The sequence below is a fragment of the Gymnodraco acuticeps genome, unplaced genomic scaffold (genome assembly GCF_902827175.1).
Source record: "Gymnodraco acuticeps unplaced genomic scaffold, fGymAcu1.1, whole genome shotgun sequence".
Classification (NCBI taxonomy): domain Eukaryota; kingdom Metazoa; phylum Chordata; class Actinopteri; order Perciformes; family Bathydraconidae; genus Gymnodraco; species Gymnodraco acuticeps.
Genome location: NW_022989983.1, coordinates 3396311 through 3423537, shown reverse-complemented (window position 1 = coordinate 3423537; position 27227 = coordinate 3396311). Strand labels below are relative to the sequence as shown.

At 40.7% G+C, this 27227-nt stretch overlaps 1 protein-coding gene across 2 annotated transcripts in view; it reads right to left on the bottom strand.

Moving 5' to 3' along the window:
* tafa4b (TAFA chemokine like family member 4b) overlaps positions 1–27227 on the bottom strand; it is a 48544-nt gene that overhangs the window by 9496 nt on the left and 11821 nt on the right. For both annotated transcript variants that reach the window (XM_034212353.1, XM_034212354.1), the window contains exons 2-4: positions 20478–20619; positions 15220–15335; positions 6526–6681 (exon numbers count right to left, since the gene is read on the bottom strand). In XM_034212353.1, coding sequence (XP_034068244.1) covers positions 6526–6681; positions 15220–15334 — 271 coding nt within the window. In that variant the 5' untranslated portion in view covers position 15335; positions 20478–20619. The remainder of the gene's footprint in view (positions 1–6525; positions 6682–15219; positions 15336–20477; positions 20620–27227) is intronic.

The following is a 27227-nucleotide window of genomic DNA, read 5'->3' as shown; positions in this document are numbered from 1 at the left end:
CACTGCTTTGCAGACAAATGCATACGGGTTTATTGAATGTGACACTTTGATAAAGGTTAAACGACCAGGCAATTTATGAAGCGCTTCCATTTAGCTCTGCGCGTATGAGCTACAAATGCTCCTATGGTTAATAATTTGACTCTGTGTAAAGGTGTCATACCACATAAAGGACTACTTTAACAATTGAATACAGATTTCCTCTAAGTATTTTACAAATTCCGAGTACTGATAATTACTAGTCAAAGTCTTCTTTCAACCAGTGAACACTTTCTTTTTGTTTATAGACGTTGCACCGATTCTTTTTACCCAAAGAAGTGAAAACAATTCAACAGATTTTGAACCTGCCGTGTGAACTTAACTAAATGTGACAGAAAGACCCAGAATATTTTATTTATCCTGAATGCTATTGAACAAACATTTTGTTTGCACTCAGACAAAATAGATTTTTCTCCAAAATGTGTCTCCAAATTGAAATCGATGAGACGCAGACACACAAGTGGACGCAGTGTATTGCCTCTGTAGCGAAGGGGCTTTTAAAGTGAAGATAGCAGGATATTGCTATTTGACATATTTCAGAATACATCAAAATAATAAGAAAGGTCTGTCCTTAAGCATTTCATATTTATTGAATCTAGAAGTGTGGTAGAAATGGTAAAACATTGCATTTCTGAAGCATCTCTTAAACCAAATCACACATTTAGGTGATTCTATGTGATCTGCTTTTAAATAACTGCTGTGCTTTGTGGGGAGGCCCGCCTCACACTTTGAAATCCTCTGCTGTAAAGTATTCTTAAAAACGGATAAACCTCTTGACCTCTATCTAAGAGCTATTATTCATTCTCCCTCTCAAAACTCTTCACACTCTAGTGTTTCCAAATCCTCTTACTACTGACACCACTGACTCTTCATTCACGCACAGCATCACTGATCTAATCGTAAAAAGATGGGTGACATGATTCAAACTCAGGTGAAAGAATATAAGAGGAATGGTTTGCTTGTAAAAGTTAGTTCTCACAGTAATGGTGCTGCAGCAGCCAGTAATGGGACCTGCTGCCATTTACTCCTCTTTCAGCCAGCATTAATAATGTATCTCCATTTACACTGTGGCTATCCCACAAATCCCGGCAGCTGAGAGGGTTTGTCTCCTTCCATCAGTGCTGCAGCCTAAAAGGTGAGAGCTGCATGTATATATGTACATGCATGCATAACACAGTGTTGGATGAGGTGAGATCCTTTGTATCTGTGAACTCAGAGGTCAAGCATGACTCATGAGATAAGTGCTGCTAAGTACTGGATTTAGAAGTGAGAGGTGGTGAGACTCGGAGGTGAGATCTGAATAGGAAATTATAAAACCTCATACCAAGGTGGTGGAGAAACTGAGCTGGTTGTGGGCGGTGATGTTGAAAGGGAGAAAAAGTGATTAAAGCCATTAAAACGATTTTATCATTGAATGATTTTCAGTAAAGCAGTAGAAAGCAGTCTATTAGCTTCTCATCAGTGCTATTCCTTCCTCTAAGCAAAGTATACCACGTCTTTAAGGAGAAGTGAACAAACAAAAGCAGAGCATTGGGGCAATGCCTATTGTGAGAGGTTAGCAGGGCTTCACATGATTCCTTATTTATCCTAGCTTTCATTACAAAGCCAATCATCTTTGCTATGGTTGCCTGATTTCATCATTATCAAGCAATTGTTCCCATCTAGTAACTCATCAAAGAGGTTAAACAACAAATCTACTTTTTATTGAGGGAAAATAGTGCTGAAATGATGTGGAAGGTTTGTTTGTGACGGAGTCATTTGAATGGGAAAAGCACCGTCTGCTGGCCGCACGCAGGAATAGCAACACACAGGGATAGAAAGTGCTGTACGGACAGATGTGATACTAAATATGAGAAGTGTTTGGACTCTTGAAGTACATGCCTGCAGCACAGGAAGTCAGGCGTGATTCATACTGATAGAAACATATAAGATTGCTTGTTTCAACTGAAGGGAATAAAATGAGTCACTACTAAAACTAAGTGTGTAGTCTAGAGTGCAAATGAATTAAAAATGGTTGAGTACCCAATTTACTTGGTACTAGTGGGGAAAAAACACAAAAAACATATTCAATGTTTCTATTATTCAGTTTGATACCTCACGACTTTTGCCCTACATTTATGAGGAATTATCGCAACATCACAATTACGCTAAATATCCAAAACATCTAAAAATGCTTGTTTGTCAGTTAAATGAACCATTAAAGCTAGCGCAGAAAGGTAAGGTGTGTTTTTGTCTTCTATATTTTGCTTTGGATAATTACCATAACACTCATTTGCAGCATTAGCATGATAATGTGCTGTTACGATAAATAAACAAACGAAAAACTGCAAATCTGAGTTCAAAAACGTTTGAGAAAGCACATAACTCCACCTTTTGTCCAGACATCGTATCAAATCCTCTTTTTGTGTGGTCCTATCAGACATTCAGCTCTGTGTGAGTCTAGATTCTGTGTCGGACCCCCGGCGGCTGACCTGCACAGTTTGAAGAACCCGTTTGCTTCAGAGATTCACAGGCTCTGCTCGTATGAGACTTTGGTAGGGGGCTATTATAGTGTGTGTGTGTGTGTGTGTGTGTGTGTGTGTGTGTGTGTGTGTGTGTGTGTGTGTGTGTGTGTGTGTGTGTGTGTGTGTGGTGTGTGTGTGTGTGTGTGTGTGTGTGTGTGGTGTGTGTGTGTGTGTGTTGTGTGTGTGTGTGTGTGTGTGTGTGTGTGTGTGTGTGTGTGTGTGTGTGTGTGGTGTGTGTGTGTGTGTGTGTGTGTGTGTCTCCAGAGCGTCTGTAGATGATAGGGGTCAGTGACACGGCTCGCTTCTCTCTGGGCAGGAGCTCGCAGAGCGGTCAAACAGACGGAACAAAGGTTTCTGAAAACAACCCGCAGCTTTCACCGGTCTATCATCACTACACTCACACACAGCATGAACAGATACAAACACACGCATACAAATATACATTTACTGTGTATGTGTGAGCAGAATTCACTGATAACGTGTTTGTTTTTCTGTACCAAATATATTATCTGTATTTAGTCATTATTTATTGTACGACATAATGATTTGATGTTATGATGAGCATTCGTTTTTTCTCCAAAACCAATGGAATGAGGATTTACTCAACTGTTGTACTTTAGTACTACTTAAAGGTACATGTATTTGCAAATGTATACTTCTAATCCTTTACAGAAGGAGATGTTGTACTTTTTATTCCACAACATTCAATTGACAGCATTAGGTGGTGTTATTATTAGATGTTTCATGTACAATGTCAGATTAACCAATATATTATGATGTCATTTTATAGGCCTAGTTAACCAACTGTATATAAAATATTCAAAGATGTAAACATATATTTGTGGTTCCTTGCACAAAAAGAAGAAACAAATCAAAATAGTGTGGTTGCTAATCATTGACCCATCCAAAACTGTAACAAAAAGTATCCTCTAGCATTAAGTATTAAAAAAAAGATATCCATTATTGTGTTTTTCCATTAAAGAAACTTGCATTTGTTAAAAAATATGAATACTAAAGAATATTTAGTCGTGTGGTTTTGAACAGGACATAAGCTGGAAACACATTTAATTAAATGAAAGTTGAAATTAATATAAATCAAGGTAAGCTTTTTAGGGGAAGCACAGTTATAGAAAAGTTAATACATATTTAATATTCCCATAAAGAGGGCTAATTTAACGTTGCTGCCTCAAAGTAAATTTAACAAAATAAAGTGTGCACTGCAGCTAGAGGTAAAGTAGCTGGTGTAATATAACTATATATTTTGAATGGTAATACCTTTCTACTTTTTCTTGACTTTTTTACACTGTAGAATCACTACTTTTTACTTTAGTCATAGCCCCAAATATCCAGCATTGCTTATTATGTTCTTTGATCTTGTTGATCTTGTTTATTTGGATGGAGATTAGTTTCCACAAAGCAGACGCTCATCTTCCTGGCGCCAATGTCTTCTTATATCCTGACATATAAAAGAGATCAGAAGAAAATGCTTCCTCTATCACCATCTGTCGTATACCCAAGCGACCCGTCTAGATATGAAATGGAATGCTGTCCCAAATAAAATCAGGCCTTTAAAATGCAGTTTAAATTTCCCGTCTTAAAGGTGAGGCAGTTTTAGGTGACAGCTGTCGTATATGTGCTTCTGCTTTCATACAACACTAGGGAATAGGAGGCAAGGAGACACTGGTGGCTAGGCTTCCATTACTTGCATTAGTGGCTTCAACCTTTCATGTCACATGATCTCCTTGAGACAAGATGACGAAATATTGGACTAGAAGGGCATATACAGGTTAACTTAATCTCAAAAACATGCTTTTAAACCCCTTTCCAAATGGTCAATGCATATTAAAACAGTCTTTTAATTACCTGGGACTTAATAGCAGAGATGGCAAAAGTACACACATCCTTTACTCAAGTAGAAGTACAGATACTCGTGTTTAAAAATATTCTGGTAAAAGTAGAAGTCCTGACGTTTTCATTGGTCCCTCTTCTTTAGAGAAGACCAGGAAATGATGGATACACGGATCGTGTTCAAATCAATAGGCACGCAATGACTAATAATGATCACGCCACCAAACACACATTCAAACTAAAGGAACCAGCCTGTTTGGAAGAAGTAGAAAGTACAGGTATTTGTGTTAAAAATTTAAGAAGAAAAAATAAAAAGTCGGCAAAAAATAATTTGTGGAGTACTGAGTACTGATACCAGAAAAATGTACTTAAGTACAGTAACAAAGTATTTGTACTCCACTACTTCCCACCTCTGCTTAATAGTAGGATTACCATAAAGCAGCATCCATGGTGGACGTGTGTTCTTGGTCTCAAAGTAAAAACTGTGCAAAACAACATGTTATTGTTCCTTCCTTTTGATATTTGTTCATCTTCCCACTGTGGGTTTCTGTACTGTGAGGCTTTGCTAAGAAGGATAGAAAGGCCAAATGTCATTTTTTCATCAGCACATGTTTTCAACCGTCTATAAACGGTGTAGCTTTGTTTGTACCAGAACAAGAGCACTGTCCTCCTGTTTCGTGCCACCAGAAAATCCATTTCCACACAGGAATGTAACCTGGCAGCAATTTAAAATAAAGTGCAACCTATTCATCTTTCCTGCAACCGACTCATTTACTGATGTCGCCCTGAATCGGGTAATGATTTGTTTCAGTTGAGATGATTCTTGTAGCAAATTTAATGATGCAAGATAATTAAAAACATTGTTAGCCTCTCTGACCCGGTCGGACTCAGCCGTGCGTCGATCGTTACTAAAACATGTTGTGGAGCGGAGCGATGAAGTCCAACACATACAAAGCATTTTCTGGAATTCCAGTCAGGTTCAGATAATTAGAAAAGCTCAAGGATTGTGGGAAAATGTGTGTAATATAACACTCTCTTTGATGTAATGGTTCAGTCATAAGGAAAACATTATGCCTTTGAATATTTTCCTGACTTAGAGGCCAGATATCTTTAACCCTTGTGCTCACTAAGGACGTTTTGGACTTTAACATTTTTAACATCCATTACAGCATAATGATGTTATGATATTTGGCTTTCCCTCTAAAGCACTTTCTTTAAAACTGTGCTTTTTAATATCTCCTACCACAATGACCCATTTGCTAATTTTTGCCCTACGGGACAAATACATGTTGTTTTCCTTGTTCCTTCAACAAAAAGCAAAAATAAAATAAACAAGTTACATCTATTTTGTATTGCCTATGCCTATTTTATACAGATCTTCTTCTTATGGGTTTTGAGGGTTGTACCCTTATATATTTAGTCTATGGTTGTACCCCATAGATCTAGTCTCTTCATTTTGCCCTCAAAGTGTACCACATTGAAGCATGTGAGCATGCCCCCTGACCCCCATAGAGGATGTGAGGTCCACCCCCCAATTGAAACATGTTCACATGGAATACTAAAGACATCTGTACACTTTATATAACCTATGTGTATTTCAGTCGGACAACTCACGTGTTCTTAATATGTTTATTAGAAGCAGCATATAGTTTGAGTTTGGCGTCTAGGCTCGGGCCTCATCACTCCACAGATTTACAAAGAACATTGAGTGATGATTAGATAATGATCCCCCGGGCCTACAGGTGGAAGCTGGGGTGGAGCTGGCGTGGTGGTGGGGCAGGCAAGTATACAGCAGCAACATGAAACACAGCAGCAGGAACATGAACGTAGCAATAGCAAGTGAACACAGCAGTGGCAGCATAGCGAGGCAGAGGCAGGAAGACCTGGCAACTTAAATAGAGCGCCATGTTTAGGAGAAAGTGTTTGGTTGGTTGTAAGAGGGACGAGGTGCGTCACGTGTTAATGTATCATTGGTGCTCGAGTTGACTGTCTGAACTAGCTCGCAGGCTTCGCCCCATATAGTTCGGTTTTTAAATTGATTTGTCTATTGTAGAGTTTTCATTTGGGGGGGGGGGGGGGTTATAAAGATACACATTTACACACAACACACACAGAAACAAGGCTTTGGATATTTTACCTTCCACACAGGAGGGTCTGGCTCTGGTGGTGCCGGCGACCTGTCCGGGGAAACAGGAACACTTGACGGTTTGAGAGCGCTCCTCAATCTTATTCTTATTACAGCAGCGATGGAGGGCCACCACCTCACACGTCCCCTGCTTCACCTGGTATGAGACTGAGAGAGAAAAAGAAAAAAGAGAGGTGAGGGGGGGTTATTTGCTGGAAATGCATAGGCTTTTATGGTGCCTTATTGGTGTTTGTTGCTGTGAAAAATCTAATTTGAATTCATCTAAATGTGCGCCGCAAAATAACAATCAAACGTACACCGCAGCGGCTTCTCTGAGGATTAGGCAAATCCGCTGAATTATTTACTTTCGTATAAACTCTTCAATTTATTCCAGTCTCACACTCTTTGATTCATAAGTAAACACTTTTTAGTAATACTTAGCTTTTATGCTCAGAGCAGTGCCCTCATTAACTTAGACATTGTGTGCAGAGTGGGGGGAGCTGTTGAAAAAATAATCACTTATTTTGACTCCTTTCAGACATAACACCACCACTTGATCTAAGTAAAGAACAGACATAAACATTGTATGAGTCTTCCCACTGGTAGGATACACTTTCATCTTTATGGGTTCTGGCCATCGTATATAGATGTGTACGTAATAAATGCACATGTGCGACACATTTTACATTTTATCTGTGTGTGTGTTCTTCTCTGTTTTTGTCGATGTAATCCTGAAAGCTATAATTTATATGAGGATAATTGCTTTTCATCTGACACCTCCAACACATAAATAATATCTAATCTCCCGTGATTACCTTCACACTTCCCCGGGGACTTTGGTCTGGTTAATAATAAAACTCTCTTGACAGTAATGGGACAGAAGCCGGGCGCGCTCATATTAAGGTTAACACTAAACCAAAGCTGTAGCAAAATGTGTGTTTATGTGTGTGTGATGTTACTGACACAACATGCTTTCTCACACACGTAGCCTTTTATATCTTAACATCACCTATTCTTGTTCAGACTCAACCGCCTGATGATAATAGGAAGATGATGTGTGAAAGGCTTATGTGTTTGGAAGTGTGTACAATGTGTATTCTAATATTTTACTAAGAATCCATGTACCTCTTAGAAGGAGAGTTTTTGAGGCCACCTGAAGCAGAAAATACGCCGACAACAAAAGCAGGGGAAAATGTTTAGTAAATCTAATACAGATTCCAGCCTCCTTATCTTGCCTCTCAGAGCTTGTTGTGCACTCCTGAGAGTCTCTGGCAGCGTTTCCCCGCGAGCACAGCAAACCCTGCTGGCGACATTACTACCTAGCTATAAGCCTGTTTACAGCGCTGGAAAAACCTTAGTTATACTGTACCATAAACCCAGATTTCGTTTATGTACGTGACTTTACCCAGACTCCAAAACTTTTCACGCTCAGCTGAATGAGCTTTGCAGGCAGACACCAACACACACACACACACACATAGTGACAATAACACACACACTGTAGGGTTCCATTCTGCAGGCCATGGCCCCTCTCATCCTTTCTGATTTAAAGTTTGTTTGTTCTCTTCTCCAGAGAGCCCCATCAATGATCCCAGGCTCTCTGAGGGCGCCCCTCCGCTATCATCCCTCCACTTTCATTTCCCTCACTCCTCTGTCTCTGGCTCTCTTGAGGCTGGAGCAGCTGCCGGATTACCACCACACACACACACACACACACACACACACACACACACACACACACACACACACACACACACACACACACACACACACACACACACACACACACACACACACACACACACACACACACAAACATATAGCCAATATCTTGTTGCAAGCAGAGCCAGCTTGTAACAACTGATACACATCTAGAATAGGCTATATTACAATTGAACTGAACTCAATAGGACGAGAGCTATCAGCACAGCCTTGACTATAGTCGTACTAATCCCAATTAAAGCTCCACAATGCAAATAAATCATTCAAACACAATCAAATTGCCTTTGTTTTCATCCAACATGTGCCCTCATTTTGTATTACTCTGTACTGAAAATTAGTTCCCATGTAAGTGCAGAGATGGGTAAGACTGGTCAATCGGCTTCACCCCATCTCACAAAGAGGCAGCTTGTTAGTGGGCAGAATGAGAGAGAGAGGGGGAGTCATACGGCACGAGAAGAAGGAAGAGCAACTCGCCTCCTGCTGGCATAATGAGGTCAGACGGTTCACAGGTCCTCTTGTTATTGCCTCCATCAGACCTGTTTGTATTTCAGAACTATAAAGCTATGAGGATGTGTGTGAGCAGTGGGATATAAACCCAGCTGTACTTTGTTGTCAAGGTTTGTATGCTCATTTTAATCTTAATGAACTAAGCAGTTTGAGGTAAACGCAGGCTGGTGTAATGTATGTGATGTTGAAATATCGGAGGACCTTTTTTGGGACTTCTTGTGGTTTACAGTTGCCGCTTAAATGCCAAAGAAAGACCAAGGTGCTCTTTAAGAAAACATTATAACAGCTTTTCATTCATGGTCATAAGGAATTCATGTCGGGAGAAAATCATGCAATGCAGTTTGTAGCAGTGGCCGCAGAATAAATATATTAATTTAACAGTTTGGTTAAACCACTAAGTCCGACAACGCCACCCCGGGAATTTCACCCAGGGAAATGTGACAAGTTTTAAGTCACTAGGACACACAGGTTCGGTTACTCATGGAACAAGAGACGTGGTTCAATTATCAAAAATAGAACAGTTTATTTGTATACAATAGTAAAAATACAATTTATAAAAACAGTCACACAGGTTGTAAAGTGTGAGTTTAGACTCTGAGTGAGCCTCAACAATCTATTCATTTCAGACGTGAGCTAATTTAATCTTAAATAAAACATCTGATCTCTGAATGTTATCGAATTTCACCTCTTAAGTATATAAATATGTTATGTATCACTATATTGGCTTTAGTTAGCAGTTTTGCCTGCTTCATGAGTGAAGTCAAGCGTACTTGACTGTAAAGAATTGCTGTAAATAACATTTCTATGAGTCACAGAGGTCTGAGTAAAGGATCTTGCTGTTAGCAGTAATAAAGGTTAGACACTAGCTTTTATACCAATGGCCTCCTTGACCTTCATTGCACTGCCTTTTGTGCTTTAATAATGTATGCTAGCATTTCCCCCATACAGAGGAGAGTTGATTTATGATACACCAACAATACTTTATGAAAAATATGGTCAAAGTAGATGGAAATGTCAATAAGTGCAATAATTTACTGTGTGTATAAAAGTTTGTGAGCTTGTAAGTTAGGGCCCCTTCCAACGCAGAAATGTAAATCTTTGAAGGAGCAGCATTGCTATGAGTTTTACCCTTAAGCAAGGTATGTTATCGATCAATAGAGGTTAGAGCAATTCGGAGTTTTACTGCCAAAATGTATTTTATGTAGGAGAAAGAAACTCAAACCCACCCACTATCGTTGACCAGAAACAAGAGGTGAAAAGCTTTTACTTGTCTTGATAGCAAATGCTCCTCTAAGGCTTTCATAATGTAATGTTAATCACGTGTATGCACAATACAGATATTTCCATTTGATATCTATGAAGAATACTAGTACAAAGATGTGGCTGGAAAAATATTTAATATGACAGGAGCCTAAAGGAAGGCCAGCAGCTGAGAGTGTGTATCACAGCACGCTAACACTGACAATGCTAACATGCTGAAGTTTAGCTGAGTGGGTAGATGGCCCCTGGGAACCGACATGCAACAGACCCCCCCATGCCTCCATAGGAGCGAGACGCATAGATTTCATAGTTGTCCAATTAAGTTGTTTTTTTGTGTCTCTTTAGCCATTAGCATCTCTTTAAGGTTTCAATTTTTTGTTGTACAATTTGTTTTTTTTGTCTTTTTGTGTCTCTTTGCATTTGTTTGCGTCTCTTTGTTTATTGTTTCTTTTTGTTCATTCTGAGTCTCTTCCTAGTTTGTAATAGGGGGCGTCGGACACTCTGAGCCCTTGGGTCTGTGCCCGGTTGAACAGCATTATGTACGTAGGGTCCAAAAAGATTGAATCAAAATAGTATAAAACAGGGGGAAGTCTGAAACTTCAGAAAAGAGCTGCATCTCGACTGTAATCACTCTATGTTTTGTGTTCTCTCCACTTCTTCTGCATCCCACCCCTCATCTGCTTCAGATTCATGTGTTGAGCAGTCAGCCTGCAGCTATATACGCATAATAGCAGTGTATCTAATGTCTCAATGTTGCCTTTAAACCATTCTGTTATGGCCATCTCAATGTAATAGAGCCCAGCACATGCTGAGATGAAAAGGCTTCTCAAGCATGGCTAAATGCTTTTATTCCCGCAGCAGGCAAAAGGGAGGTGGAGTGGTGTGGGAGGTGAGGTGGCGGGGGGGCAGGCAACAAACCGAGGTACCCTGAACTGATGGGTTAGCCGGGCGATTGATGTATTCTGACAGACACAGGCGAGCTGGAGCATCATGCAATTTATCAAAAAGCTGTGTCTCTCCCCCGTCAATACATGACAGGCATGTCTGCGGCTGTGAAGGGCCAGATCTCAGAAAATCTGCCAAGGTGGGGGGGTGACACACTGAAGGAACACACAGGTACGCCTCAAAAGATTACAGTGATAAGATGTGTTTAACAACGTGGAAAACTAGACATCTTCACAAATCCTACACAAATCAACCTATTTTGTTTTTACACCTAGCAGAAGTGGAATGTAATAAAGTACATTTACTCAAGTATTGTATTTAAGTACTATTTTGACATACCAGTACTTTACTTGAGTATTTCTATTTCATGCTTCATATAATTCTACTCTTCAACATTTTGGAGGAAATATTGTACTTTTACTCCACTATTTATTTAAAGGAGCCCTTTAATGCTAATTTTCAGTTCACATTTGAATTGTGTGTCTCTACTGAAACATGTTCCATGCTTCAATGTTCAAAAAGCTCTTTATTTTTCTCATACTGCCTGCAGCACCTCTTTTCACCCTGTCTGAAACCAGAGCCCAGTCTGCTCTGATTGGTTAGCTGGCCAGCTCTGTTGCGATTAGTCAACCGCTTAGAGATGTCCCGCCCCTTAGCGTATCATGTGCAATGTGTTAGAGCTAGCTAATACAGGGAGTGCTACATAGTGATGTCATTATGTTACAAAACTAAACAAAGGAGTCCAATGGAGGCGTTTCAGGCAGAGGAGGGGGAGAGTGTGTGGGAGAGAAACTCCATCTGCTGTGAACTTTTGCATTGTTGCCTTTGCAGTTCATTTACATTCACCTATAAAATACACTACAGGGGGCATAAAAGGACCCCTTTAAGTACATTTTGCTGACAGTACTTGTGTAACATTTTCAAAGCAGGACTTCTACATGTAACAGGGTATTTTAACAACATAGTTTTGCGACTTTTACTAAAGTATATGACCTGAGTACTTCTTACACCATTGACACCTAATCCGTCTTTCCTTCATCTGCCCTTTTAGATCCCTTGTCGCCCTTCCTCCCCTCCTCTCCTCCCTTTCTCCATCTCCTGCTCATCCTGGTACTACACAGCCCATCAATCCTCCTGACATTATCAGTGTTTAACAGACCTGCAGGCTTTATGCTAATTATCATAACAGGTCGCTTGTACGGCCGAGTACTCCTGCCCAACAAATCTACCCCCAATAAAACCTGTTCACTAAGGAGACATCTTATAATCAGCCTCAGATAAGGAGGCAAGGAGTGCCGTACAGAATGCTGAATTATAAACGGCAGACATGTACGCAGTCGTGTCTACAACAAGTTTTCTTATACTTAAAGTGAACTTGAGAAGCCCAGAGTACAGAAGGTCTCACTAACAATTCATGAACTCATAGAGGAATGTGTCTTTCTGGGAATCTAAGATATTTTTTTTGATCAACCGCACCTTGAACCAGGGATAAGGAATTGGTTTTGGAAGCCCAAAAAAGAAAAGCTTGACGCATGTTATAACTGTGGAAAGTTGCAATATTATTTTAGCACACTCCTGACTAAACTGCCGGTCTCAGATTATCCAATTTCAAGCGTTCAAACGAGAAAAGAATAAGGACATATGAAGAAGATTTCACTGTCAAAATACAAGATAATGTTGCTCAGAGCTGTGGAAGCAAAATCAATTAATTCACCAGCAAAGAAAGCCTGATGTTTATAAAAGAAACAGCACCTAAGGTTGGAGTGCATAATTGGTTGTGTAGCGCTACCTTGACAGCGAATACAATTTATTGTGTGACCTGCTTACAAAGTGTAATTGTTATGAAATACAGAAGAAGATTAAATGAAAAGCATTACAGATCTTATGTATTTGAAAAGGTTTCATATTTGTATTATTTATGTGGCTTGCTTTATTCTCAACACCTTTTCTCTCTTTTGATTTTCAGTATAATGTAACCTCTATTGTGTTGCAGCATCATTTTCACCATTGCTTTTGAACCATTTCATCTTTCTCCTGTAAGACTTTCAGAATGTTTGAATGAATTAAGCTAAAAATGTATATAAATGTTAAATGTATCCAGTACTTCATATCTGCAGATCAGATGCAACTACACAAACGGACAGGAACTGGTTTTGCGACATTTAATGTGTTGTATTTAGGTAGTCAAATGAAAATATAGAGACACCATGTGATCAGGAACACATTTGGAGTCTTTTTCTATATATATTTTATTCCCATGAGAATACAGCCAGATGAAAGCAGATGAAGTGACAGCTGTCAGTCATATTATGTCTGTTGTGTTAGTTGACATTCCTTCAGTCCATTCCCATTATAGATTGTTTTTAGGTGACTTCCTGTATGCCTCAGAGCAGTGATTCTCAAACTTTTTTCAATAATGTACCCCCTTTGAAAAAAAAATTCGGCCATGTACCCCCTGATCAGCACAAAAACAATTTGTTAGGGAATAAATGCCTATATAAAGAGGTACAGTACAGCGCTGCACCATCAGTGTCTGATTTATTAAAACAACAACCTTGTAACTGAGAAATACTTAAATGCTACATTTCAAATGTTTACAATCCATCACTAAATTCATGGCAAACCAATTTTAACATCATGCCATAACACTAAGACGACATTAGTTGCATTTAACTGATCTTTTTAATAAGTTGTACTTACAATGTAGTGAGAAACATGGGCTTGTGCTTCACTGAGGATCTTTGTTATTCTCAGTGACAGGGAGGCACCTGCAGTTATTACACTTCGCGTTTTGAAATATGTGTAACTCTGTTCATATAAAACCCACACTGCTCAAACTTCGTTACATTTCCTAAAATTGCTATTTTTTTTTTTCATTAACACTAAAAATAATCTCACGTACCCCCATGCAGTACTCCAACGTACCCCTAGGCGTCTGTGTACCCCCCATTTGAGAACCACTGCCGTCAGAGAATGGGAAATGAGACTCACATTGAAAAATTATACTTATTTCTAGAAGAGCATTGTTTGACCTCTAGAGCCACCATGTGGCAGCACATGGTACATCACCAGAAATAAATCAAACAAATGCCTCACTGACCTGACAGCAGAGCAGCAATAACAACACTTAAGTAGAAAACACAGAAAACGTTTCTAGCAGTCATAGCATACAGCCAATTATTTCACAGCCTCAACCCTCTGTATTGGTATTCACAAGTCCTAAACTTTCGCCAATTAGAATAAAACTCTCTAATAAAAAGCAGCAGTTGCTTTGGGAGTGAGTCATCGTGCCAGAGTGAAATAAGAAGGGGGCGGCCACCCGTGCTGACCTTCAAAATACACAAGACCTGCAATTAGTAGTGTCCCTGCCGTAAGCAGGCTGCCTCATCTCCGTCAAAAGGAAACTAACACCCTCAGTAGCCCCACAGACTGGATGCTGGTAGCATTTCTGTGGCACACAAAGGTCACCTTGCAATACATGAGCAGTGAGCGAGTAAAGAGACCGAAAGCTAATTAAGAAAATTGTCATAATTAAGTGCAAGGAGGAGGTGACTTGGGAGGTTGTCGTCGAAGAATTCGAGGCGCAAGTTCAGCGATTCAGCACAACTGGCCCTGCAGCCAGCCCCGATGGAATTTTAATAGGATGGTGTTGGTCATTTTTTGGTTGGGTGGAGGCCTCTCTCCATGACATATGGAAATTAAGGATAGAGAAAAGATTTAGCTTGCGGGCCTAAATTAAGTCAGTGCTGGTTATAGAAGTATCTTTTTTTTCCCGGGGAAATAAGTGAAGTGGTGTTTTGGTTAACGGGCGTACAGCAGAGCTATGCATAATAATGTAGAGGGCAATTAGGAGCCTGAGGATTAGAAGTCATGAGCCTGCATGGCCTCTTCTTCATGAGACACACACCCTATCTCATAGCAACTCTAAACCACTAACAATGAATGAGGCCGCTGGAGCACTGTTGGATGTCCGCGAGCACTCCGAGGAGATCCGATCACACCCACAGAGATCTATTTGTGTTGACAGCCGCTGACAGCTTAAGTGCCATTTGTATCTAAACGGGCTCGATCATTCAAAACAGGGGTGTGTTTTGCATCAAATGAGGTCTCGTTTCATTGTGTCACACTGTGCCCCCCCCCCCCTCTCTCCTCCTCCTCCTCCATCTTCCAGGATGGGTGTGACTCGGGAACATGTCCTGTAACTTCACGGTGACAGTGTAATTAACCTCTGGAGGTGTTGGAAGAAGGGTTCAGATCAAGACCTGAGTGTACCTGTCTGTCCCCGATGGTTACGGCTGCCGGCGGACACTGGGTCAACGCAGAGCATCACCAAGGCAACGAGGAAGGCCACCTGCACAGGCCAAGCTGACCTCCTCCACACTTTCATCCTGGGAGAGGGGAAAAGAGGGGAGAAGAAGAGGAAGAGGTTAGTGAGACCCAACCCCTTGGTGGAAAAACAAAGAGAAGAAGCCAAGAGGCAGAAGAGCACAGTAACAACAAATATTGCTTTTCAAAGAAAGGAAAGGCGAGCTGGCAAAGGGCAAAGGAGAACATGATACAGAGAAATGTATTCTTTCAACATATAATGTGGGTATAACTCACTAGCAGTACCACTACAGTATGCTACAAGCATTGGTAGGCCTATCTCCATCACCGTGCCTACGTCGACCACCTCCCCTCCCTTCGAGGGGGCATCTGCAGTCTCCGAAGCCTGATAAGGATGTGTGTGTACAAAACACAACAAACTCTTACTGATATGTGATGGGTCCAGGCTCAAGGGCGTATGGCACTCTCAACTCTTTCCAGGACATGTCGGGGCCCTGCCTGCCAGTAGCTTTGCCGATATCTGTGTTGATAGGTAATAGATTAAGAGCGGTGAATCATAGAAACAGGAAGCGCTCAAACGTTTGTGTGAGTGTATCTAATTTAGCAGTGATTCCATGTCAGCCACAGCTTGTTACAAAAAACATGACTGATAGTGTGTTTAACAAACTTAAACTAGCTTTATTAAATGTCAGGTTCTTTGGCAGGAAAAACATTTTTAATCAATGATTTTATCACTGAGCACAATCTCGATTTTATGTTTTTAACAGAAACTTGGATTGAACAAAATAACAGTGCAGCTGTTCTTATCGAATCAACCCCTCCCAACTTTAGTTTTATGAGTCAGGAAAGAATGCATAAGAAAGGGGGTGGAGTTGCTATTCTGTTCAATGATTCCCTTCAATGCAGGAAGACATCGTATGGAAACTTTGATTCTTTTGAATATGTGGCCCTTCGGCTGAAATGCTCCTCTCGAGCTCTGTTCCTAAATATCTATAGACCACCCAAATACTGTGCAAGCTTTTTTGATGACTTTACTGAACTGCTGTCTATAGTGTGTATTGACTTTGACCGTCTAGTCATTGTTGGTGATTTTAACATCCATGTTGACAACCCCTAGGACAGAGGGGCTAAAGAACTGTTTTGTGTTCTTGATAGCTATGGACTGACTCAGCATGTGACGGAGCCCACGCACAATAAGGGGCACACTCTGGACTTAATTATCTCAAAGGGTGTGAATATCTCTAAGGTTGTGGTGGACTGATGTTGCACTCTCTGACCATTCCTGTGTTTTCTTTGAGAGCTCTATTTCTGGTTCACAAAAATGTTCAAAAAAGAGGTAACCACAAAGCGATATTTAACTGAAAATACTAGGGAAATGTTTACTCAGAATTTCTCTTCCACACTTGCCCCTGCCAAACATCTCAGTAAATGAGCTAGTAGATCATTTTAATTCAAAAATTAAAAATGTTATAGATGCCATTGCTCCAACTAGGTTAAAGGAAGTGTCTGTCAAGAAAATATCTCCATGGAGAAAGGCCATGACCGTGAAAACATAAAAAAGAGAATGTCGAAAAGCTGAACGCAGGTGGCGAAAAACAAATCTCCAGGTTCACTTTGAAATCTATAAAGAGAGACTTGGCCTTTATAATTTGGAATTGAAAAACGCACGACAATCGTTCTTCTCTGACATCATTACCAAAAACAAAAACAACGCACGTGCCTTGTTTGCTACCGTCGACAGACTAACTAACCCCCCAGTGTCAGTAGCCTCTGAATTTCTATCCACCAGGGCGTGCAATGATTTTGCCTCCTTTTTCACTGACAAAATTCAGAAAATCAGACAAGCAGTCAGTGCCTCTGCATCAGGAACAGCAAATGTGTTGTCCCTATCTCCACTTAACATCAATTCAGACATCATGACACAATTCCATCAGATTAATGATAAAAACCTAGAGGACATTATTCAACTTCTGAAATCCTCGTCCTGCTGCCTTGATATTATTCCAACAGGATTTTTCAAAGATGTTTTGCCTTGCATGGCCTCAGATCTACTTCATATAGTAAACAAATCTCTTCACTCAGGTATTTTTCCACAGGCCCTGAAAACTGCAGTCATTAAACCGCTCTTAAAAAAGAATAATCTAGATGCTTCTGTAATGAACAATTACAGGCCCATATCAAACCTGCCATTTCTAGGTAAAATCATTGAAAAAGTTGTTTTTCAACAGTTGAGTAATTTCTTGCATTTAAATAACTGTTTTGATGTGTTCCAGTCAGGCTTTCGTCCAAACCACAGCACTGAGACTGCTCTTGTAAAGGTCTTTAATGACATCCACTTAAACACAGACAGTGGCAGAACTTCAGTGTTAGTATTATTAGATCTCAGTGCTGCGTTTGACACTGTTGACCACAGCATATTACTAGACTGACTGGAAAACTGGGTGGGACTTTCGGAAACAGTTCTGAATTGGTTTGAATCCTACTTAAAGGACAGAAACAACTTTGTTTCTATAGGTAAATACACATCTGAGTTGACAAATATGACATGTGGGGTTCCTCAAGGCTCCATCTTGGGGCCTCTTCTCTTTAACATCTACATGCTACCACTGGCTCAGATAATGAAGAACAACAAAATAAGTTACCATAGCTATGCAGATGACACACACATTTACGTGACAATTTCACCAGGAGACTATGCTCCAATTCAAACACTGAGTAAGTGCATTGAACAAATCAATGACTGGATGTGTCAGAACTTTCTCCAATTAAACAAAGATAAAACTGAGGTAATGGTTTTTGGAGCCAAGTCAGAACGTATAAAAGTTAGCACTGAGCTTCAGTGTGCAATGTTCAAAACAACAGATAAAGCCAGAAAATCTAGGTGTAGTCATGGACTCTGACCTGAGTTTCAACAGTCACATTAAAACAGTTACTAAATCAGCCTACTATCACCTAAAGAATATATCTAGGATTAAAAGACTAATGTCACAGCAGGATTTGGAAAAACTTGTCCATGCTTTTATCTTCAGTAGACTCGACTACTGCAATGGTGTCTTCACAGGTCTCACTAAAAAATCTATTAGAAAGCTGCAGCTAATTCAGAACGCTGCTGCTCGAGTCCTCACTAACACTAAGAAAGTGGATCACATCACTCCAGTTCTGAAGTCTTTACACTGGCTTCCTGTGTGTCAAAGAATAGATTTCAAAATACTGCTGCTGGTTTATAAAGCACTGAATGGTTTAGGCCCAAAATACATTTCTGACCTCCTGCTAAATTATGAACCATCCAGATCTCTCAGGTCTTCAGGGACTGGTCAGCTTTCTGTCCCCAGAGTCAGAAACTAAACATGGTAAAGCAGCGTTCAGTTATTATGCTCCAAATATCTGGAACAAACTCCCAGAAACCTGCAGGTCCGCTGCAACTCTGACTACTTTTAAATCCAGGCTGAAGACTTTTCTTTTTGTCGCTGCTTTTAATTGAACTATTCATATCTTAGACTGCACTGTAACTTTTATCCATGTACTTTTTTTTCTTTTAATGTTTAATTGACTGCCATGTATTTTTTTCTTTTAATGTTATTTTATTAGCTTTTCTTTTTAATGACTGATTTTAAATGCCATTTTCTTAATCTCTTTCATTTTTTGTAAAGCACTTTGAATTGCCTTGTGTTGAAAAGTGCTATATAAATAAACTTAACTTGCCTTGCCTTGCCTTGCCTTGCCTTGCCTTGCCTTGCCTTGCCTTGGCCTTGCCTGGCCTTGCCTGGCCTTGCCTTGCCTTGCCTTGCCTTGCCTTGCCTTGCCTTGCCTTGCCTGGCCTTGCCTTGCCTTGCCTTGCCTTGCCTTGCCTTGCCTTGCCTTGCCTTGCCTTGCCTTGCCTTGCCTTGCCTTGCCTTGCCTTGCCTTGCCTTGCCTTGCCTTGCCTTGCCTTGCCTTGCCTTGCCTTGCCTTGCCTTGCCTTGCCTTGCCTTGCCTTGCCTTGCCTATTAGGATTAACTCTTCCAATTTTCTCCTGGCAGCAGATAATTACTACAGTTGACTTTATGGTACATGACTATTAACAAAGTAACATGAAGCTGGTTATTTTGTGTAATTTATCATCCCATACATAATTGTCTTTATGAAGAAAATCATCATCACTTTCGTATAGCCTAAGGATACTTCCTTAACCCTCCTATTGTCTTCGTCCCCGTCCCCCCTTACTTTGGTGTTCGGGGTCAAATTTGACCGGTCCTGTTTTAACTGCTATTACATTAACACAAAAACCATTAATCATCACCAAATTTCATTTAACACTATTTCAAACTGTACATATTGTATCAGCCTACTGGTATACATGAAAAACTGCAGTAAATATACAAAGAACAGACACTGAACATGTATTGCTGTGCCAGGTGTGATCCATGTGGGGGATGGGCACATAAGAGCGGGAAATGTATCAAATGTTTCTGTGTGTGAGTGCCAGGTGTGATTCACATGGGGGGATGGGCACATAAGGGGGGGGGGGGGACACATCTAGAGTAGGTGTATTTGTGTGTGTGTTTTATCTGATCTGGATGGTTACTAATTCCTTTTTTTTATGGCGGTAATTTTTGACTGGGAACACCATGGGTGTTACAAGGTTGACTAAATCATCCAAAATGCAATGAAAGTGGTGATCAGCAATTGTATGAGTTCATACTGTGAAGGATATCATAAAGCCTTAATGCAATCGAATGTCAAACTAAAAAGTTATGATTGATGAATGTGGTAAATCGGTCAGATTTGACCCGAAGACAACAGGAGGGTTAAACTGCCTTGTTTATCCAATTGTCCAAAACCAAGAGATATTATTGCTAGAATATAATAAATGATCAATTAATGTTGAAACTGTATTGCTATTTGGACATTGTTATTGCAGAAATTACTAGTTGATAAGGGGATTTAGTTGATTAATGATGAATCATTTACATTATTTTTCAAGCAGCAATGTTGGTTTGACATCCTTAAGTGCATTTATATATATATATTTTTTTTTTTTTTAATCAAACTTGATGTCCAGATGATGTTAACTTGTCTTCCAGGATACTGAGCATTTTAACTCATTTCTGACATGGAATAGACTAAACAGTCAATTGTTTGATAAACACGACTTAGTGATTATTAGATAATATACACTGAGGTTTCTCAAGCCTTCATGTAATCTGTGCAGGATGACTTCTCACCTGTTGGTTATCTCTCTTCCACTAAGTAGCTCCTCTATGGACAGGATCTACAGGCCATTGTAGCATTCAGTCACACATCAGCCCTCTTCCTCCTCTTCCTCCTCCTGCCTCTCCTCTTCCTCAGCTCAAACAGAAGAAGCCCCTGGAGAGAGAAGGTACAAAGACACTCGGTCAGAGAGGCCAGTCTGCCCTGCGGTTCCACAGCGGCCTCCGATGGCCTTGCATGAAGAACTACACACCATCACACACACACACACACACACACACACACACACACACACACACACACACACACACACACACACACACACACACACACACACACACACACACACACACACACAGGGTAGAGATGTTAAGGCCTATTCTGTTAGATCCATTGTTCACAATAGGTTCACCTACCCCCAGGCTGAATATGATTCCACTCTAGATCATACAAACACAAACACAAACACACACACACACACACACACACTCACCCTCATATTCTGTCATGAGCAAACACACACACACACACACACACACACACACACCACACACACACACACACACACACACACACACACACACACACACACACACACACACACACACAGAGAGAGAGACAAACTAAAGTGTAGATAACCAAATAAAACTAAAATTGATTGCAAAATGGGTGTAAAAGACGGACATAGCTTAAACATTCACTGGCAGCAAATGAGATGGTCAAACAAGCCGTAAACACAAGTTGACATTACACACACACACACACACAGACACACACACAGACACACCACACACACACACACACACACACACACACACACACACACACACACAGTACATTTGCACAGTGTTTGCAAGGTAAATTCAAACAATGTCGGAGGACAGCAGGAGAGACTCTCCCTAATTACAGCCGAGTGACAGCTTCTGATGTGTGAGCTTTACACACACACACACACACAAACACACACACACACACACACAACACACACACACACACACACACACACACACACACACACACACACACACACACACACACACACACACACACACACACACACACTACATTACCATTTCTCCCTAAGAGTGTGTCAACACACCTCTCTTTACAAAGGGACTCATTCTGCATTCTAAATGAAAGACAACAGATTCACATTAATAACAAAAATGCGATCCTTTTTCAAACCTTCATTATTCATCATGACTCATTGATATGCAGCTCAGTCCACTGCTGCGCTCAGAAACTTCCTGGGAATGTGTCAGCTCCATCCAAGCCTGATGTTTCCTCCGCTGAGCCATCAGTGTGGTGCCACTGCCCCCTGGTGGGGAACACACCGACAGCAACCAGCCAGAGACCGAGCCAAAGAGGAACAGTACCTCTACATAAGTGAGCAGGGCAATGTAGGTGAGTATAGTGGTACTGTTTGTCACTATTAACAAAGATATATCCCCTTTCGCAAAAACAAGGACTGACACAGGTCAAAGAGTTAGATATTATGAGAATAAAAGTGAGATAATGAGAGCCGAAAAGTAACTATTGAGAATAAAACAATTACGATTTTTAGGAGCAGTGAGAATGCATGTGAACAATTTAAACACATGCTGGATAATATGATATGAAAGGTTGCACAGACACGCACACACAGAAAGTAATGGATGGAATTAATTGTGTTCTCTAATTGCCTCTCAGCATATGAAGTAAAACTCATTGATATAAACAATATATTAACAATTCAAATTTGCGATTATGTATTTGTTTATGTGTAGCGTAACTGTGTTAATGGGTGTGCGTTTCATTCCAGTACAGTATGTGACAGTATGCAAGGTGCATGTGCTGTGTGTGAGATTAGATGCTGCATGGCAGCACTGGAGCACATTTCTTATTCTCTTTTTAAGACTGGGCCATGGCATGCATTTGTATCAGCTTTGTTCTCTGATACACTCATTAAAAGAGCACAATAGTGTGTGTGTGTGTGTGTGTGTGTGTGTGGTGTGGTGTGTGTGTGTGTGTGTGTGTGGTGTGTGTGTGTGTGTGTGTGTTCGTGTGTGTGTTTGTGCGTGTGTGTGTGTGCGTGTGTGTGTGTGCGTGTGTGTGTGTGTGTTTGTGTGTTGTGTGTGGGTGTGGTGTGTGTGTGTGTGTGTGTGTGTGTGTGTGTGTGTTTGTGTGTGTGTGTGTGTGTGTGTGTTGTGTGTGTTTGTGTGTGTTTGTGTGGTCTCCAGATGCAGCTCGGTCTCATCAGGACTTCAGGGACAAAGCATCCCATCAGTCGCATCGATAGGTGTAACACGCACACACACAGATTGTGGTCTTCTAACATAGTGATAAACAGGTAGAAACATAAAAGAACAATCTGTGCTGATGTGCATGAGGAAACAATCTAACACATTTCCATACAAAACATTCACGTTAAAAAAAAGTGTCATGTGTCCCTGGGGGCATTTTTGTTGAAGGCAGCAGAGGTGTGTGTGGGGGGCTCAGCTGTTTATCACGGCTGTGAAGAGTTGCTGAATTTGGCAACGGTAAGGACACACACACACACACACACACAACACACACACACACACACACACACACACACACACTCACTCACTCACTCACTCACACACACACACACACACACACACACACACACACACACACACTCACTCACTCACTCACTCACACACACACACACACACACACACAACCACAGCCATGCTCAAGATTATCTGAGAACATCAAGTCTCGCTCTTTCTAAAATGATCCTTCCTCCCAGGGGCGGTTCTAGGGGGGCCAGGGGGGGCCAGTGCCCCCCTAACACTGACCTCTGACCCCCCTGTGGCCACCCTAACAATTTAAAGTTTTTTTTAAATGTATATTTTCTGGTACTCGGTTTGCCAAAAACCGCAGGATTTTGTTGCTGTAATGTGAGATTGTGCAGACACCCTTATGTAAAGTAGAGATGCAACTGTTCATTGCCTTTATTTTTATATAAATATGGTGTTGGTGCAAACATTGCACTATAACTTAAGCTGAAGCTAACAGTAATAACTATAAGATCTATCTGAAATAAATAAGTGTACTGAAACAAATACCAATAACTGTATTGCAGGGGTGGCCAACCAGTCAGAGGTTAAGAGCCACATTTTGTCTATGTTACTGCAAAGAGCCACATCAAACACACAGTCACTGATACCGCTTGTTTCAGTTTTTTGTTTTCTGGAGACAAGATTTCAACCACGTCACTGATGCATTTTTGTGGCATTGGGATATATATTTTTTAAATCCTCTGGAGCAGAGAGAGGAGCTTATTGTTATTGATGAATGCATCAGTGTTTCTTAGGGGTCAAAAAACACTAAACTCACAACTTAAAATGAAAGTGTTTAGTTTATTTAATTAAAGAGCACATGTTCAATGTGAAACGTGACAGTAGATATAGATTATTTGCAATTTGGTGCTATATATATATATATATATATAAAAAAAAAATAATAATATATATTTTTTAAACACCTTGAATTTCAGGGGGGGGCGCGGGGCTCCGTTGGCGGGGCGCAGCGCCCCTCCAAGACAATGGTAGGGGAAACACTGGATAGTGTTTAATCAACGATAGGTTTCCCCCCCTCATAGGTGATTGGTTCACTGCATCGCAGGTATTATTGTGATTGGCTCTTGGGCCACATCAAAATTAGACGCGCTGTCATCCTCTCATACTGACACCACACACGTATAGGGAGAGCCGGGACGAAAGTAACACGGGACAAAAGTAACGGAGCGATTTTATCCGAGCCCAAACAACTTTGACCGGCCAAATTACGTCAGAATTATCAGCATTCAGTACTTAACAGACTTACTAACTATCAGGTTTAACTGTCAGGAGTAGCTAGTGTTGTCACATACCAACATTTTGGTTTCGATACCAAGTCAAGAATTGCGATTCCGATTATTTTTCGATACTTTTCTTAAAAAAAAGGGAAACAGTCTTAAATGTAATTATTGTGCTTTATTTCACACCAGAACCATAACCATAACACAAACTTTTAAACAATGAGAACAATAAATAAAATAAATGACAAGAATTAATACATGTCTGACAGACAGGACTCGTGGTGTCCGTAGGCTTGCCCTCACTGTCAGAAATATAGCTAAAATACTTCCAAATTTCGCTTCTGGCGTCTTTTTTGTCAACAAGCTGAGGCGCAGCGGCAGTTGCACTCCCAATTGCAGCCATGCTTCTCGCTTTCTCACATGCTCTGGCAGCTAGCGCGTGCACGAGAGAGGGGATGGATTTAGCATGTGCACGAGAGGGGAGGGACTGCAGGCACGGCTGCAGTGCAGGGAGTGGAAGCAGAGCGCTGAATACACACGGCTCTTATTAAAACGGCGCTTTCTCACCAGAGTACTTTTCCCCGTCATTCTTAAAGTACCGATACTAATGAAACGGAGGAATCGTAACGTTTTTAACGGCAGAGTATCGCGGTACCTTTCAAGTATCGGTACACCGTGCGGAGTCAGTGTCTCTCCCCCAAACTCACACACATACAATTCGATATGAACTGAAGAGCCGCATGAAACTAGGCAAAGAGCCGCATGCGGCTCGAGAGCCGCGGGTTGGCCACCACTGCTGTATTGCATTGTTTTCTTATGCGCAATTACTTCATACTGTCTAGTTCTCTTTTTCGTCCTGCATTTATTGTGTCCCCCTCAGAAAATAACTGGCTCCCCAGTGGCCCCCCCAGTCAAATTGGTCTAGAACCGCCACTGCTTCCTCCTGCATGTGTCACCCTGTCCTCCCATCTCTCTATGTGTCTCTGTGGGCTGAAGGGTCTGAGTTGAGTCATTTCCTGTCGTAATCACACAGCAGTGACATGGTGGGCTCATTGAAATGCAATGAGACAATCCCACCTCGGCCACAAATGTATCTGTGTGCCCTGCATCCAAACAGCATCATCTGCCAACACACGCACAATCACCAACATACGGCCGTGAATTTGGGAAATGACACTTGTACATAAAATCTCAGTGACCTTATCTGTCACATCGGTGTGCCGTGCATCAAAAACAAAACAGTGAGACACTTCCTGCGAGATGGAGGTGTGGCTTTTTGTCAGTCACAGAGATTAAATCATTTGTCAGGACAGTGCAGGAAGTGCGAAGAATAGAAACTGCACTATTACCTTATAACCTCTGATGTGTTTCCTGTTTCATTTGTAACGGTGTTCATCTTTGGGCTTTTTTGGAAAAAAGCCCTGTTTATCTTTCTCAAATCAATAATGTTATCGCTAAGTGGAGTAATTGCATTTCCTAAAGTGCTGTGTATCAGACTTGATTACAAAAACAGGAGTGATGCATTTATTGGTAAGCCTGTTTCAGATTGTTTCACAAGATAAACAACAATTGAATTTAAAACACTAGTCCCCGCAGGATGATGCTGTGGTTGATCCAGAGCAAGGTTTCTCAACAACTACTGGTCACATTCTCCTATCTCTTAAGGTCATTCACTATTTATTCTGATGAATTTGAGCTTTTTTCAAGCGCATGGGAATAGGTCAACACTTTTCTTTAGGAGTTTGGTCAGTGTGGAGGCTAAAATAAAAAGGTAAAATGTATGATGTATCAGGAAATGTATGATTCTTCACTTGAGGCTGTAAAAAAACGCTGCAGTGACTTTCTCATTGTCTACCTCGGAAAATCACTCATTCGAAATGAGCAGGAAAAAATGAGTGATTACCAGAGCTTGTTAATACGCAAATAAGGATCAACTCTTTACATTTGAATGAACGTGTTGTCCTTCCTCATGTGCTTAGTTATTTTCCTGGTACAGCTCCAAGAAAAACATCCCATAGTGTCCAACATGTAATGACACCATACTCACTTATAGTCTTGGTTATTAATCGTGTCTCTCTCACAGACACTCATCTTGTGAATGAGCTTATGAGTTAGTTAGCTTTAATTAAATATCAGATATATAACACTGTCACATACTGCCAGTAGAGTGAGGCTTCTACCTGACTATCTTTACATAAAAACAGCCTGTAAACCTGCAATTTAGTATTCTCTGTACATTGAAGTTCTCATTTTCAGCAATTCAGTTTAGTAATGCTATGTCGGCTCTGTGTAAATATAGAGTACGGTTTAGACCTGCTCTGTGTGTCTGAGGAAAACTTCTGTTATGATTGCAAGCTATTCAAATAAAAAAAATTTTTTAAACTAGATGATTACAACTTTACAAGTTTTCCAAAGGCTGTGTTGAATCCTGAAATGTCTTATCTACCAGATTTAAAATAGTTTTTACATTCACACGAATAGGGTTTATATGGAATTTTGAACTTTTTACAGTAGAAAAATTAAGAAAAATATCCAAGATGCAGGAACAAAAACGTTATCTTTAGTAAGGGTTTTGTCGCATGAAAAATAGAGATTAGAAACTACAGGCATCACACCAGTATCTCACTACGCTGATTCTCTGCGCCCGGGCCCAGAACCGAGAAGACAAAAAGCGTATCAGTGTAAAACAAAGTGCATCTCCCTAAGGCGGCAAGATATTAAAAATGAACCAGGCGAAAGCACAAAGCCCAATGGAACCTTACGTGAAGCGTTTCAGATTTCTGCCAATATTAACATTCAGTTAGGGTGTGTAATTTTCTGCTTCTTTATATTTGTCTGCCTCCGACTCGAAACCATTACCGCTTTCTGCTCCTCGCCATTTCCTCTGGGTCTCTGGGCAGATAGAGTTGGGGTGTGCCCGAATGCAGAAGCACACACAGAGACACACAAAGTTAAA